The sequence below is a fragment of the Mya arenaria genome, chromosome 2 (assembly GCF_026914265.1).
Source record: "Mya arenaria isolate MELC-2E11 chromosome 2, ASM2691426v1".
In the NCBI taxonomy this organism is placed as follows: Eukaryota; Metazoa; Mollusca; class Bivalvia; order Myida; family Myidae; genus Mya; species Mya arenaria.
The window spans coordinates 61419123-61436916 of NC_069123.1; the positions used below are offsets into that span (position 1 = coordinate 61419123).

The 17794-nt window shown below is 34.2% G+C and overlaps 1 protein-coding gene across 2 annotated transcripts in view; it reads left to right on the top strand.

Moving 5' to 3' along the window:
* The window catches only part of LOC128211434 (protein bicaudal C homolog 1-like), a 45235-nt gene that overhangs the window by 10405 nt on the left and 17036 nt on the right, over positions 1–17794 (top strand). For both annotated transcript variants that reach the window (XM_052916225.1, XM_052916235.1), the window contains exons 3-12: positions 563–632; positions 2572–2651; positions 6709–6870; positions 8313–8366; positions 10579–10818; positions 14053–14265; positions 14669–14726; positions 15641–15714; positions 16538–16691; positions 16944–17243. In XM_052916225.1, coding sequence (XP_052772185.1) covers positions 563–632; positions 2572–2651; positions 6709–6870; positions 8313–8366; positions 10579–10818; positions 14053–14265; positions 14669–14726; positions 15641–15714; positions 16538–16691; positions 16944–17243 — 1405 coding nt within the window. The remainder of the gene's footprint in view (positions 1–562; positions 633–2571; positions 2652–6708; positions 6871–8312; positions 8367–10578; positions 10819–14052; positions 14266–14668; positions 14727–15640; positions 15715–16537; positions 16692–16943; positions 17244–17794) is intronic.

Here is a 17794-nt window from a genome sequence, read left to right on the forward strand (position 1 = left end):
TATTATGGCTAGCTCTGACCAAACCAAAAACTAAGGATAAGTCCATTGTATAAAATGTTTGTTGACCACCGAATATTTTTTTTTTAGTTGACTCATTGAAACAATTTGATTGGTAAGTATTTGTTATTGGATAAATATTGGCCAATCATTAAACATTTTGGATAACCAGTTTGATACAATTGGCCGCTTGGCTAAATTAAATGTCACAGTTAAGGGTCAAAAGTTGTATAACTGGTCAAGTTCAATGTCATTGTCATACTTGTATGGGCACATGTATAATGAATATACCCAATACCAAACTATTCTTGATTAGTGCACCTTTGACTATCCTTTAATCTCTAAGAATAGTTATGAATTCCTGTAAATGAGTGTTCCATTAAAAACCATTATTTTACACATACCCCATAACCCAAAGCTTTGACTTCTCATAATGTTGAAGTCCTGAAATGTTATCTAGCATTAATATTTTGTGTTTTCTGTGAGAAATGTTGATTATTATAACTGATGCGTAACAATGATTCAAGGATTGAGCGTTAATTACTGTGCATTTTCTTTTTTTCAGATAATGGATGAAACAAACACACAGATCTCATGGCCTTCCAAGCTAAAAATTGGTGCTAAATCAAAGAAAGGTAGGTTGTTTTTCACAATTTCAGACCATTGTATGTCCTGTCAATAACTAAAAAGGTTTAAACAGACATGGGGCCATTTTATCAAGAATCCTAGCTTCCAACAGGTGAGAATTTTCCCAGATTTTCAGGATTTTTTGTCTCCAGGAGTAGGCTAACAAACAAAACTATTGGGGGGGGGGGGGTTACTATTAACAACTTTGTGTAGTACAGACATATTTAAATGCAATTTTGGGCTCTAAACATTCTCCAAACCCAGGAGTTTTAAGGGGTTCTGGACCCCCTGGTGTAGAGTTAAGGGTTTTCTACTTCCAGCCATGTTCATCCCTGAGTTCTACACTGTTGATAATTTCTTGTTAAGTTCAAAATCTCTCCAAGGATCCCGGGATGAAACAGCCCCCATATAATCTTTAAGACTTCTTTGACTGAAAATGGCACAGACTATCTTCATGTGAATATTCCGTAAATATTTAATAATAGAAGAGAAAAAACTGACATTTTTATTAGGAGACAATCTAATAGACCCGTAGATAGGAAACAAATTTGTATGCTAGTAAAGTCAATGATATCTTTTCTCTGTTTGCTTTTTTATTATCTGAACATTTCTGTTTATAAATAAAGGATTAACATGATATTGTAAAAATCAAAATTTATGATGACAAATTGCTATCTGATTTTTATTTTGTATGAAAGAGAACTGTATCTATTGAATTAATGGTATAATTGATTTTAATGACATGTATTTGCAGTGACACGTTTAATACAGATTAGGAAGTTAAGATAATACGGATAACTCATTGAATTAGTATTAGAGATTCGTTGATTGTAAGAATTATTGGGAAAAAAATGTAATTTTAAGTATATTGATAGGCAGGATAATTTCAACTATTGAAATGTGTATAAATGTAAATGTGACTACTTTCGTTGTCTCATATCATTAGTTTTTAATTTTATAAATAGAAGGTTGTTGCTTATTGTTTGCCGAAGAAGAAAGCATTTACTGATTATGAGAATTGACAGAACAACAAGTCATTGTTTGAGCCTCTCAGATTTCCATTTCTCTGGCTCTATCTGTTCTCCAGCAGTGGCAGTGGTTGCTTGCTCTCTACAGGCCCATCAATCAGACTGGCACGTGAATCTTATGATTCTCTGGCTGGCTATCACAGCCAGCAGTGTGCATGTTTGATAACTCTGATACAACACGCCTCGGGTTACATGGCAAACTTACCAGAGTTCAGGTCTAGGTAGATGTGAAGAGGCTCAAAATGTTTAGCAATCATGCGGCAATCATTCATGACCAGACCCTCTCAGAAATGTAGCAGGAATCCTAGAGGGTTTCAGATATCAGACCTTCACTTTCAGTTGAGTCATGTTGACTTCGTCAGCATGTCATGTTGACTCTTTGTTTTGGTTGGTTTAGTTTATTTGCAGTGGCTTGTTTGAATAGTCCCAGTCCAATTACAGTTACAACTGAACCTATTTAGATATAGGCGAATGGATTTAGAACTCATAATGTGTTAGAAACGGCAAACAAATGATTAAGAACTCTTATTAACTCATATCAAAATTAATTGGTCGAATCAAATTCAAAATACTGGTTAAAATTTCCACCTTTGAAATTCCATTTATAATCCATAATAAGAAATGAGTATTTTGCAAGAAAATGTTGTTTCCTAGCTCTGCAAAGACATATACTTCTGTTACGGTTATTTGCTTTTGAAAAAAGGAGGAAAACAATTTATGCAATTTTAAAGTAAATGACAAAACTGAACTATCACTTTTTTTGCGTTGTTATTTTATTAAAAAATGTAATTACACTGTGCATAGCATTTTTTCTTGAATATTTGATCTGATGGTTGTCGCTGAAGGATTATTCTGTGATATGTTGTGATGTTATGTACCTCTTTACATGTTTCACAGAGTATTTATCCCCATATTGCAGACCCACACATCAAGGTGATAGGGCTGCCAGATGACATCCGGGTCGCAAAAGATCTCATCATGTCTGTCCTAGATACAAAGGTACAACCATTTAAGTAACAGTATTTTTACTAAATGTTTTATGTTTGGTATGAGTGGAATTAAATCATAATGCCAGAAATTACATGTAATTGTGGCTCAATTAACCTTATGGTCTTTAACCACAAATGGTGGTTTTAAACTTTCTGTCTTATTCTCTATTGATGCTTAAATGCCACACACTGTGAGTCTTTTCTTTTTAATTATTGACATGTGTAGGAATCATCTTAATAATATGTGAAGCCTTCAATGAATTATGATACAGTTTGTAACTGCTCATATTTCTCACATGTGTGCATTTAAAGCTATTGACTTAAGCTCTTAAATTAAATAGCACTATTTAAACTCCTTGAAAACAAAACTAAAGTGTATTATATCATCTGAATTTTAAAGAATCTTTTTCACCTTGGGGGACCTGCTAGGTATTTATTGTTAAGCCAACATTGCCTTTTATTGCTTCTTGAAGAGAAGTTATATTTATCAGCTACAGACAATAACTAGAACTGAAATGTATAATTTATTACCAGTAAGAAATACCATCTTTGGATAGATGATTATGGTTGTTCTACTTCTTCAACAGATTTTTATATGGATTTCTTAAAAAATCTTTTAGATTGGTTTTGATGAATGCACCAACAAACCAAACAGTTTGCATTGAAGATTGCAAAACAAATAACTCAAACATATGCTTGTTGGTTAAGTGTTGCCTGTATTGCATCATAGTAAATCATGGTGTAATCCGAGATTATATTAAAAGATAAACCAAAGGTTTTTACTGCTTTCAATGTTTTCTAACTATCTGATGTCAATTTATGTAGCTTGGCCTATATTTTGAAGATCCTGGAATGAAAACAGTTTAAAATTGCTAAATAAACGTATGAAGTAAAACCCATTCATCTGCTGTTTACAAACAATTGTCTGTAAATTGCATTCAAATTATAGCAACTTGTTTCTGCTTTAAAATTGATAGAAAGAGGACAGGCAATGAATTTTTCTCTTATATTGAAGAGCTCAGAATATAGAATATTAATTATTGTTTAAGAGAGTTCTGATTTACTGCTAGGATGTAACCTCTTACATACTAAGACTTTTCAGGGCTTGTTCTAAGAGATTTGTTGATAAAATGCAATATAGCTTTTTACCCACAAGATTTTATTATAGCTTTTTTCTACAAACATGCAATTTAACAATGAATATAGAAATTTCTTTAGTTGAAAACAAGGAGAGAAAACAAGTTTCAGTTAAAGATATGCTCATTTTCTTTTATAGCTGAAGTACCACATTCAAACTTTTGTTTTCTTTTAAATTGTACATGATAACCAGTTGTGATGTAAAAGAAGCTTACTCTTTTTTATATTCTGTAGGACAAAAGAGAACCTTATCGTTTTTATAATATTTTTACAGGTGGTACTTTTATGTTAATATTTTTGTTCGAAAATAATTCTTTCACATTATTTTGTAATGCAAGGATCTACTTTAGTCTGTCAGAGAATGATTTCTTTACTGCTGTTTTTTTTTGTTGTTTTTTTGCCATAATTATGTATTAACCTATATTTTTCATATAATACAAGAACTGACAATGGTTTGATGTATAGACAGGCATGATTCTGACAAAAAGACTCATAAACTTGTAAAAAAGCAATAACCCATTGCAGGTTTACATAATTAAATGTTCCAATGTTCTGTTGCAACATTTTGCTTTGTTCATTGACTGCAGAACCAATTATCTGCCATATTTACCTCCATGCCAGACATCAAAGGTTAAAACTCTTTAAATGTTTAATAAATCTATGGTTTGTGTGGTAAATATTTGTTACAGTTCATCCCATGAAGCCTAGATTATCAATTAAAATTTCAGTGTGTATTTAATACCCCACAGAGGATTAATATTCTTTATCATTATTAGAATGGGAAAGATAAAAAATGGATTTCTTTGTAGTTGAGATCTATAAAAGCTATTTCTGTGATACTAGCATTGTTTATAATTATGTACATGTAGATTGTGAAAATAAATGAAATTTAAAAATGCAAAGCCAGAGTATGCATTTTTAGCTCGACTATTCGAAGAATAAGGAGAGCTATCCTAGTCACCCGAGTGTCGGCGTCGGCGTAAACACTTATGTTAAAGTTTTTGTAAGAGTTTGTGTACCACCTCAAATATTGACATATGGCTTGGAAACTTTGCACACTCAATCAACATCATGCCCCCACCTTGTACACAGGAGGGGGTAACTCTATCAAGTATTTTGACAAAATTATGCCCCTTTTTTACTTTGAATTTACGTTAAAGTTTGCGTACCTCCTCAAATTTTTTCAAAGTCCATTGACATCTGGCTTTGAAACTTTGAACACTTGTTCACCATCATGCCCCCAACCCGTAGACAGAAGGAGGTAACTCTAACGAGCATTTTGACAAAATTATGCCCCTTTTTTGACTTAGAATTTATGTTAAAGTTTGCGTACCACCTCAAATATTTTCAAAGTCCATTGACATCTGGCTTTGAAACTTTGCACACTTGTTCACCATCATGCCCCCAACCTGTACACAGGAGGAGGTAACTCTATCAAGCATTTTGACAAAATTATGCCCCTTTTTCTACTTAGAATTTATGTTAAAGTTTGCATACCACCTCAAATATTTTCAAAGTCCATTGACATCTGGCTTTATGTTAAAGTTTGCATACCACCTCAAATATTTTCAAAGTCCATTGACATCTGGCTTGGAATCTTTGCAGGCTTGTTCATCATCATGCCCACAACCTCTACACAGGAGGAGGTAACTCTATCAAGCAATTTGACAAAATTTTGCCCCTTTTTCGACTTAGAATTTATGTTAAAGTTTGCGTACCACCTCAAATATTTTCCATTCAATTTATGTAAATATCTCAGCACATCATGTATTGCATTGAAATATAATCTAACAGTGATCCATGCATTTTTCGCCAAAACTTTTCAATCCATACACACGTAAAGCGGCGGAATAGTCGAGCGCGCTGTCTCTGTGACAGCTCTTGTTAGCTTGTCTGGTGGTTTTTGAAGCAAAAAATCGGGATATTGTGATATTGACATATCCATGGTTCAAGTCCATTTTTCTATGTTACCATTACTTTGTTACCAAAAAACAAACAATCACATACCATTTTATTATTACATCTGGGAAGTTGGGTAGCATTTTATTATTACATCTGGGCAGTTGGCAAAGGTTATAGCTTGATGCAGGCATTTTCTGGTTGTGTTTGAAAATGAGAATCAGCCCTAAAATTTCTTGCTATTTCACCAATAACATTGATTTCAGAAAACACAAAAAGATGGATTTGAATATATCAGCAACTTTGTGGAAAAGATAGAAAAGCTTGTTAATGTGTTTAATCTCACATATTTAAGATAAAATATAATTTGATTGGTTACCACAGTTTCCAATAAATGTCAGGCTCAATTCTAAATGTTTCAAAGTTTGGCAGGAATATTTAATAGAATTTCAATCATTTTGCCATTTGACATTTTCCAGAAATGAAAGTATCTTCATGAATATAAATCATTTCAGGAAGTTTATAATTATCATGATGGAATAAGAATTTCTACTAATGCAATATAATTATATGAATTTAATAGACTCAATTTAGGAAATGAGAACATCACTACAGATGAAAACTATGAAAGAAAGTGAAATATGTCATAGTTACCCACTTTACCCACCCAGTTACATAATTTCAATCCCCAGGGTTGTGGGTAAGGTTACTGTTTGTATCATGATGTTTCCACAATGTTTATGAAAACATGTAGTGTGCATTTAAAGGAGTATCATTGTATTTTTTCACACGCCACTCTTGTATGGTTAAGCTCCGCCTTCTTTGTTATCATTCTGATATTGGAGTTAATGTTAAGAAGAAAACAAAGGGGAACATTCTCCAACAGGATTAAAAATATACGAAAGATGCATTGGAGGCATCACTCTTGGATATTGATATTTTATGCATTTACATCATTTATCAAAATCATGTAGTATCTCCGAAAATCATTTGACTACATGTTACATAACAAACATTTCCTTGTGTTTCAGAGTAACAGAGCCACATTAAAGATGGACGTCTCATACACAGATCACTCACACGTGATCGGGAAAGGGGGAAACAACATCAAGCGGGTCATGCAGGAGACTGGCTGTCATGTGCACTTCCCCGACTCTAACAGGGGGAATCACGTTCAGGAGAAAAGTAATCAGGTGAATTACATATTAACGTTTAATCCGCTTAAGTTTCATCCAAAAATAGCAATTCTGCCCGGCATTTATGCATTACCGGTACTTAAAACAGTTGTTGCAACAGGTATAAGAGCTGCCCAAACAAATGAAAGGTGCAGTTGGCCTTAAAAGTGAATCTCTCTCTGTGAATTTAGGCACACTGACACTTATAAAACGCTTTCCTCCTTGTTTTTGTTTTTTTCAAAAAGTTGTTCAGTTGGTTTGTATACAACTGTTTTCCAATTGATAACTAGAGGACAGGTGAGCCTTAGGTCCTCAATCTTAAAATGGAGGTTCTTCATGACCTTGGTCATAATTTTTAGATCAACTTAATATAGGTCAAGGTGACCAGTTTGACCACAGTCATGGTCATATTTGAAAACAGGTATTTGAAAACAAGTAATATTTCATAATAACAAAAAAATTGCTTGTAAGTTGCAAGAAATTGACCATTGTAATTTTGTTATAAACGTATTGGTTACCATTTTAATTGATCTTTAAATACCTATCTGTTTACCTGTATACCTTGCATTGCCCATATTCTTAACTTACATTATCAACTTAACTAATTTACCACTGTCAGATGGACGCATACGTTTTACTGGAACTATCACTGATCAACTCCTATAACAACATTTAGAACTGGTCAATAGGAATGGATTTAAGTCATAGCCTTAAAGATACCCCACAGACATTTAATGTGAAATGCAAAATGACTAATTAGCTACCATTAGGGGAGACTACATGCAATAGTCGAATCGGTCTTTAAATAGTTCTAAGGAGAGTGAAGCATTATTTCTTGAAAGGTGTGTGAAAACTGTTTTATGGTGACATCTGAAGCGAGAAATAGTTCTAAATATTGCCACATGACAAGGTTTCCAAGATGCTACAGACAACAGTCTTTAACAAGGGAGGTAATTACAATGTGGTGACCATTAAAAAGGAGTTCCATACGGGCATTTTATCTTCGTCCGTGGGCAAGATAAGAATTTCTAGCTTGTTTAAATTATTGGATCTACTTATCTGAGGTGGGAGAAAGGTTCATCCCAAACCCCGCGTAGGGTGTTTCAAATACCCTATGTTGGGGTCGGGATGAACCTATCTTACAAATACCCTACGCTGGGGTCTGGATGAACCTATCTTACACTCTCGGCCATGGAAGATACTTATTTTCTTTTTCTTGTTATTTCGAAATTTGCCTGAGTCAATCAATAATATGTGTGTGGGGGCAGTCAACACTTGTGATAGCTCTAGTGTACTGGGCTGTCCTTTTGCTTTCGTTAAACATCCATGAAATTTAATCACTGATCTGTAAAATGTTGCTGATACAATCTGGAATTTGAGGACTTATTCCAGGTAATCTATACACATTCAATTTTCATAAAAGATAATGACATATGATAATAATTCTACATGTGTTGCAGGTGTCGATTGCAGGCCAGCCTCAAGGTGTTGAAGCAGCCCGGGCAAAAATCAGGGTACGTCACTCCAGCTTGGCTCACAATGATGCACCAAATTTGCTTTCAATTCAGAAATTATTCATTTAAGATTGATGTAGCTTTGGTAACTGAAAAAGATTTTCAATGATAGATAGATATTCTTATTTGCTGAAATCATACTGATAAAGCCTGATTCTGAGATTGGTGAGCGTGTGGTAAATCATTATTTTTTTATGAAAAAGTGGCTTTAAATTAAATTGATATATTGATATTTTATATCTTTTATTTTCCATCATCAGTTTGTTGTTTACATTTATATGAGTGTAATATTTTCTAAAACAGGTGCAATCATTTGAAGTTCAACCTTTGCTCGTTCTTTTATTTAAGCTTTAGAAAACTAATGATAATGTCACCTGCGCTGCAAAACATCCATGCAATTCCTTCTCTTGATGTGTTGCTTGTTTTATCAAGTGCTGTTTGTTTAGATTGTAAACGAAGAATAACAAATATCTTCTGCCATAGGAATAGGTGTTTTCCTGGTGCTGCAATTTGTCATCATGTTCCACCAGACAAAAAATCCTCTTCCATATAAAATATGGGGTGAACAGAGGTTCAAATCAGCTTTAGTAATTGTCTTTCAAATTTGTGCATCTTTTTAAAAGGATTAGAGGTTTTTGTTAAATGGCCTCTTAAAGCTGCACTCTCACAGATAAACCGTTTTGACAACTTTTTTATTTTTTGTTTGGAACGAGCCAATTTTTTCGTAAATATCTGAAAACCAGTGATATAAGACTGCTGACAAAAGATCAGATCGCAGAGCTATCAAACTGAAATTGTTAGTAAGTTATGGATTATGGGAAAAATTTGATAATTGATAATCAAATGTAACTACTTTTAATGTAAATATTACTTGCATATTACTTTGAGTAAATAGGGTATTGTTTTGCCGTGTGTAAAAAATGAATAATAATACTGTTATATACTGTTTAATAAACATGCAACTGTGATCTGAATTTCTTAAATGTGATAACAGATAAATAAGTAAACAGTAATAGCATGCTAATGAAGGTTTTTATTACATACATGAGTCTTATCAGTGTATCTGTAATTACCTGCAAAAAATAAAAAAACAATACTTATCACAATTATCGTAAAACAGGACTAGTGTATCGCAAAATCTATAGCAACCTTTCTTGGCATACAAAAACCGTATCATTTCATTCCTAATTGTACACATTGGCTGGATGCGAGCAGTCATCTGGTGTTAAACTGAAACTGATAAAAGAACATTTAAAAAAAAAAACTATTGATATTTTGTTTGTCTGACATTCATTTCCATTCGAATTTGTTACCACTACAGAAAAATTGATTCTTTGCATCAATGGTAATTCTTGTTTGATTATAATAGATCGAATTCTCAGGCCCATCTCTATTGTCAGTTATAACCTACTTCCTAGATATGGCAACCAGTGGCCATTCATGGTTCCAACTTACTGGTTTTTTTGGACCAGGTGCATGTTCCAATCATCTTCAATTACTCAAGGATTGCCATTTGCATTGAGTAACTTTGACAGTACATAAATTTATGGACGAAATTGAAACACTCAAGAATCCAATCATTCTAGAGTAAAAGAATACTTCTGTTTATTTTGATATGTGAGAATTATCTCCGAAATATTTATTATAGTGATTGCTTCCTCTTAAGAGCTATTCCTGTAAATTAGGAAGCCAACATTGCGCAATGAATCACTTTGAAATAATGAATGGTAACTTTTTGTTGTGGAATGAAGAGCAGCTGATCGTTTAGGGGGGTTTGGTTGGAAAGTGTCAAGATTGTCTCAATGAATTGTTGTCTTTCGGCATGACTGGTTGATGTTTCATCTTGTAAGTGAAATGTTGCAGGATTCTTGCATGTTTGTGGCAATTACATTCTAAATTAATGGTGAACTGCAGAGCAGAAAACAATTTTAATTGTCCCTGAATTTTTCACTGATTCTTGTTCAAGTGGTGTTTCCAAGTATGATACATTGGCCATGATACTGTTGTTCCTTTCAAATATTTCCAGAGTTTAAATTGCCCTCAAGACCTTTTGTCCGTGAACTTGTGACCCCTTTGCCTAAAACTGAGAAATTACTTACATCAATGTGAATGTCTGTTGTACATATGATAAACATTCTTTATACAATTTCTAGAATTCTTTGCAAAGAACTAACTTTCTTTTTAAAATTGTTTAATTCTTTCCATTTTTCAGGAGTTGCTACCCCTGGTGTTTATGTTTGAGATCCCTGTGACCCCAATCCCCATACAGCTCCCAGACCTGGGCTCTAGTACCCTTCAGCAGTTTCAGCAACAATACAGCGTGAACATCAGCTACCGACAACGACAGCGGGGCTACGGCACAACTGTGATAGTGCGGGGCTCGGTCTACAACGAAAAACTTGTGAAGGAGGCCGCACTCAAAATGATAGAGGTTACGCTAGGAAAATTGCCTGTGAGATATTTTGCTTACCTTGTTGTATTTTGTTTTTAACATTGAACTTCAAGCTAAATTAGGTACAGTGCATTTAGATCAATCTCAGAAAAAGTTACATATGATATGATATGATTATATTTCATCTAAGTTCAAGTGGATCCGTTTATAACTAGTTTTGATTTTAGCATAGAAAATATTAGATAACAAGGGTAATGTTTAGATACTGTGGAAGTAAACCATCTGATTTACCACCTGGCTCTTTGTGATAACATTTTACTCTGGAATCATTGTTTACAAATTCTGATGCATTAAAAGTTATTATCCAATGTGTTTTTGCAAATTAAGTGTGCCAAATCAGGCCTGGTTTATCTCTGAAGAAAAATTGATGCATTGTGCTGCACGTGAAATTTGAAATGAAATGCAGGGCTTATCAGTCTGTTATTGACATTGTATAATGAGATTGCAACTGTACAGCATTAAACACGCTGGAGATCTGATAATTGATTGGGTAAAATGTGCATCAACATACTGATACTTTTCAAAGCTGATCATGTGTTTTTGCAGTTGTGTGAATCACTCTTTCTCAGAAATAAATGCAAAACTCTACCCAAAATCATGGCAGTCACGTGACAGATTGGTAATAATATTAATAAGAAGACATAAAGCAGGGTTGAATTTGTTTTAACACAAGTGGAAAGTAAAGAGAAACAATTGTAAAAGTTGAAGGTAACCTTTTCCCCTGGAAATGTCTTATCACTCAACTGTTGTTAGAATTACATAGGAGTGCCATAAATAAAGGTTACAGAACACTGCAAATTACAATACCGTACATTGTTTTTATTTTTCACAAAATTTTATGAGATTATTTTTGTTCGTATTTGCATCTCGCAGATAAAAACAAATAATTATCAAAACTGGCAGGGGTAAAGGCAGGGGTATAGATTAATGCTTTATGCATGACATTGTTGTATCACGATAATCAAGAACACATTTTTCTTCATGTTAAATAGTTATAGCGGGTTTTCAAACTATAATACAGAATTTCTTCAAGCTTTTTCAGACATTTCTATGTGTAATAATTGTCAACATAAAACTGCCAATTAGTTCCACGTTGTGTAACATACAAAGCATGACTTTGTTAATCCACGTTAGTGTCAGCATCACACTTTCATTTCCAATCAATGACTTTAAACAACTAATTGTTCAGTTTTCAAACTTAGTATGCACTTTAATCATGATAATTTCAATAGACCCCTATTGATTTTGGGGTCAATAGATCAAAGGTGCAAGTCATTGTGTTCCCCAAGTAGAGGACACATTTGATTCCGGATACAATGGTCTCTGGAACTAACTCATCTGTCCTGCACATGGCCTCTTTCTTCATTGGGTTTATATCTGTTTGATTTATTTATCGGTGTTTTTGACATAATTGTGCCTGTCTGTTCAGAAGCGAGGGGAAGAACACAGATTTATTGTTAAAGTATGGCCATTACATCTGCAGTCTTTTTGTTTTTGATCTAAAAAATATTCAGGGCTCCTGCAATTCTGGAAATTTAGAAGAACATATTTCATTGGCTGTAATTAGTGCAATTTTTGCCTTTGGCTGTATGATTTTTCCTGTTTTGTGGTTTCGAACTGAAGAAAGTTGAAATCCGTACAAAACCCTCATACTGTAAGCTCTATTGCACATGGTGTTTTCTTTGAAGCTGCGGTTTATGAATGTTTAAGTTGCTTATCTTGTTCTGTTTCTAAGTGTGTTGAGGTTTGTAGACCTGGTTTTCCAGGCATTAGTAAGATTATTTGATTACAACATAATGTTTTCAAGGAATATATATATATAGTTGAAACCAAATCAATCCATTCAATATTTTTGGCAGTGACTGAGGTACAGTTATGAAAGTGTCATCCTTTTAACCGAGATGTTGTGGGTTTGAACCAAACAATGGGAATTTCCTCATGGCCTCTTAAATCAGGACACCAGTACTGGTTTCTACATAGGAAACTTACTGATTACTGATCATTGATTCATATCTTAACTTTCAGCAGTCATCATAATGAAGCTAAAAAATGAACAAGTATAAAAAAATTATGTTTTTACATTTTTATGACAAAATAAGATCAGCTCTTATTGCATTGATAAGATTGCTCTTAGATATTTGAGAAAATAGAATAGCAAATTGCAATTTCAAGGAACGAAGTCTCCGGAGGTTATTTCTAATTATGAGAAAACTGTATGATTTCCAGTGTACCGGTACCAGTGTATGTTATACATGTTCTATTCTAATTGCCTATTACCCAGTTATGGGCCATTGAAAGAAAAACAGCACTTTATTTATTTATTGTTCCAATGTTTATGCCTAATATATCTTGTCAAACTATAAATAATAAATGCTATCTTATTTTAATTGCATTCAATTATGTAGACTGCTTCATTAATTATTGATTTGAGATTCAATAAAGCTGGATATTCCTCGGCTGTAAAAGCCTGAGTTAACAGATCTGATTACGGCATGAAATAAGTGAATTTTTGTTGCCTGGTTACCCCATTTTATTTTGGGTGTTATTCGAAAGAGTTTTTTATGTAGGGTAAGAATATTATACAATGATTTACTTAATAGCTGTGGAAAATGCTGTCATATTGACCAAAAAAAATCATCATTGACCGAGGCAAAGCTGTCTTAATGAACAGAAAGAAGTCATTATTGACCAAGGCAATAGAGGTCAATATATGAACTGCAAGTAAATTGTGAAGTTTTTCAAGTGATTTTACTAGCGTTATTATGATGTCATTTGATAAACTGTTTCCAGTCTATTATAAGACAGGTCAATATGGCATTTTATTCTGTCTACTAAAATTGCTCTTTGTCCAATCATGGACTGTTTATTAATAGATCATGCAATAATGATAACCAGGTTTTATAGGAAACAAATATGCTTTTTTTGGCCTTGAAAGATTGCTAAATAGGCTATCTTTCTTCCGATTCAAGGACAATATATAAACTGCAACAACATTTCCAAAAAAGTATTCTTAGTCTTATTATTTTAAATTTAAGTAATCAGCAAGCTAATACCTTTCCAATAATTCCCAAATTATATAGGATCATCTGACATCATTGCCAAAGGCCACGATAAAATAGTTAGCTTAAGTGAACATCATATCAGATACCTTATATAATAAGATGACATATGAAGTATTTAAGATAGTATAATAATGAATGATAATCATTTTCACCCTTTTGTTTCCGCTTACAGACACCATTGCCTGTCTCAATGCAGCTAGAGATTGCTCCCCAGCACCACTTGTTCATCATTGGCCGCGGTGGGATGAATATCAAGCAGATCATGCAGGTGACAGGGGCGGTAATCCATTTTCCTGACCCCAACACGGTCGCCCCCCAGAGAAAGGGGCTCGTCTACATTTCTGGGCCAATAGAGAGTGTATACCAAGCCCGTCAACAACTCATTGTGAGTTACTCATTTGATGAATCGGTCCGGCAAAATATTATCATAATAACCAGATTTTTTGTCAAAAGAAACAAGAGACTGAGGTTACAAAAACTATATAAATACATTTATGTAGTCCACCTCACTACTTACATACAATAGTAAGAAGTCCAATGCAAATAATTTGCATGAATAGAATATGACCATTTTTTCTAAACCAATACCTTTTATTGAGTTTAAAGTTCCAAAAATTGAAAAGTATGCATATTGATTTACTTACTGTGTAATTCAATATCACTTTTTCTGTTTGCTTTAAACATGACAGACCTTCATGTTTTAAAACTGGGAATCCCAGTAAAAAAATAATGAACTTCCAACTGCCATTTTCATTTCGAACCATTAACTTGTGATTGTGTGTTTACAGGGTTGTCTGCCCCTGGTGTTGATGTTTGATGTGAAGGAGGAGTTGGAAATGGACCAGGGTGAGTGGACAATCATTATCCTACTGGAATATTAATGACACAATGGAATCAAAGGAGGAGGTCTACTTAAAATGTCACCCCCCACCCAGGAGTCATGGGTTTAAGCCCCAGCAGGGTCACATTCTCGTGTGCTGAAAATTTGTTTCTGATCAATGGTCAATAAGTCAGGGCCCAGTGACCTCAAACATGGTAGGCAGGTTGGACACAACCAGTAGATGCACCCTCTTGAGGTCAGGTGGTCATTAGGCTCGGTAATGAAGACATTAAGCTGAAAATATGTTTTGGTTTAAAAAATAACAAACACTAGGATCTAGGTACCTCAAACTTTCCAACATTATTTTTAGTGTTCACATACATATATGTCCAATAATACCCAACAATCTCATTTACAAGTACAATAGACATAAATTGACATCCATTCCATCTTGCATAATTTTTTTATCATCTTCATGTTCATACTTTGCTTTTTTTTTTATTTTTTTTTTTTAGCTATTTATACTTCCAAACTGCATGTTAAAGTCATCAGGAAAGTATATTGCATACTAAATGCTATCTGTCTATATTAAAGACCCAATACAAATGGCTATCTATGTAATGTGGCCTTTGTCATGTTTCTGTGATAGCTCTAAGTATCATATTAAGAACCATGCAAACTAATACAGTACCATTTTACTTGTAACATTTCACCAGAGAGCCTTTGGTTTAGTGTTTGGGAGCAAATAAATGCTGACTCCCATTGTTAAGGGTATCTTGGTACAAAATAAAGATAATTGAGAAGAATATGTCCCGATCAGATCACTTTTCACTGATTGTGCCAATAGCAGTTTGAGTTTATTGTTGCATCATAAAGCACAATGTTGCATTACTTTTTAGCATGAAAAGATAGATGTCATTATGGCTGTTCATTGTTTCAGGGCGTATAGCACAGCTTATGGAGCATTTAGATGTTTTTATCAGCGTAAAACCTAAACCCAAACAACCAAGCAAAGTAAGTACCGGTAATCTGAGCAGTTTTTTCTCTCAGGTACACAGACATCCTTGTAAGGCAGATTGGGCATGATTAAGTGGAATAATGTGTTCAATACTGGCATTACTATGTTTATATAAACAAGTACAAGTCCAATATTTGCATACTTTTTTGAAGCTTAAAAACTGTTTCGTGGGAATTTTGTTATTGATAAGAAAATGCAAATAAGATGCATCAAATGTGCTTTGATGTCAATGAAATTGAAATTGGATTCAATTTTATGTTTAAAATGGTGTTGAGGTTGATGCAATCATTCAATCACATTCATTCAAATTCTTGGCATCTTTTTAAGGCGTATAAGTAAGACGAATGTGTCAGAAAGAAGCTTTATAGTCCCATAACTTGTTAAACTAGGGCAACATACTTTGGTCAAACTCAGGACTGTGCATTTGTACCATGTTGCAATAACAATCGTGCTGATACCTTTACAATACTACTCACTTATACCCGCTTGTTATTGAACTTTATCCCTGACAACATGATACCAAACGGTTTATTCACCAACTAGACTGGTGATTGAATCTTCAACATTCACCCTCATGGTTGAAATTATATGCATGTGCAAAGCACACGTGTATAATTTCAGTAATTGGTGTTGTGGGTGCATAAACTATTACTTAATTAGGTAACAAAAATTTGAGCTTTGATTTGCACGCATTTTGTATGCTCCCCTTGATAAGGATTTCATAACCTGCTACTTAATTTTAATTTGAAGCAGATTTCACATCAGTTTCTGTAAAATATTATTTCCTTTTACTGATATATCATACATTTATTGTTTCAGTCTGTGATAGTAAAAAGCATTGAACGGAACGCATCCAACATGTACCTGGCCCGGTTACTGTTGCTTGGCATCGAGAAAGAGTTGCCACGGCAACAAGCTAATGTCACTACTCAGGATGGTAACATCCAGAACATCCTCAGTCTCAATGCTTTAGGTAGGATGTAAGACAATGTTCATCATGACAATATATACAGATATTTTATCAGATCCACTTATACTTCCGACTTGTGGTTAACATGACTAATATGATTTTCCTCTTAGAATCTACTTGAATTAGAAGTATTACAACTCAACGCAAATACCTGCTAAACAACACATATTGAAAATACCTTTGATCATGACAAAGAATGATTGTAAAACCCTTGTATTCAAGAAAGCATAATTTACTGATACATTTTCCTTGCAGGGTACTTCAGCCAGACAATCCAGCCGACCTTACAGATCAGCACCGCCAACCAGCAGCTGCTGCTGTTGAACACGACTGCCAAGTCACCGCCCAGCACGCCCCACAGCCAGCTGGTCCTGGTCAATGGGCAGAAATCACCCCCCTCTGCCCAGACCCCCGCCCAAACCCACGGAGCCCAGGTGGTGCTTATGAACGGACAGAAGACACCCCCACGGGCGACCCCCTCTACTCTTAGTCCCCCGAGCCCACAGAGCCCCAAAGCACCTAGTCCAACCACCCACATCATCAACCCCCCACCAGGTATGTACTTGGAGAATAGCCTTTATACATGATTAGATTGTCTGTTGTCTAAAGGAAGTCAAGGTATTGTGATTTCCTTTGATGTCATTATTGGCAAAAGCATGTAAAACCTTGAACTTGAACCATAACTCAAAAACTGTTCAAGATATTCAAATGAAATTTCATTAATTAACATGTTATTAGCTGACAATGACAATACACACTAGTATAGCAAGGCCTACAAATTTGGCTTAATAACTATTGAAATATGACTCCTGGTTTTGGTGACTGGGGAAAAACAGACAAGCGTTTACACTCACTTTGTAGCTCTCGTTTTAAATATTGCAAGGACTCATTGTATTGGTATTCAAATTTGGTAAAATGTTTCAATATTTCCGAGCAATAGCATGTCAAACCTTCAAACACCAGGCATTGTGGCACAAACAAATCTTTATTATGAACCTACCGGTATTTCATTGTGTTTATCACCAACAAAATAAAACACTAACAAAATATTACAAATGGTATATATAAAAGAACCTTCATTTACAGCCAATGAAATTGAAACATTA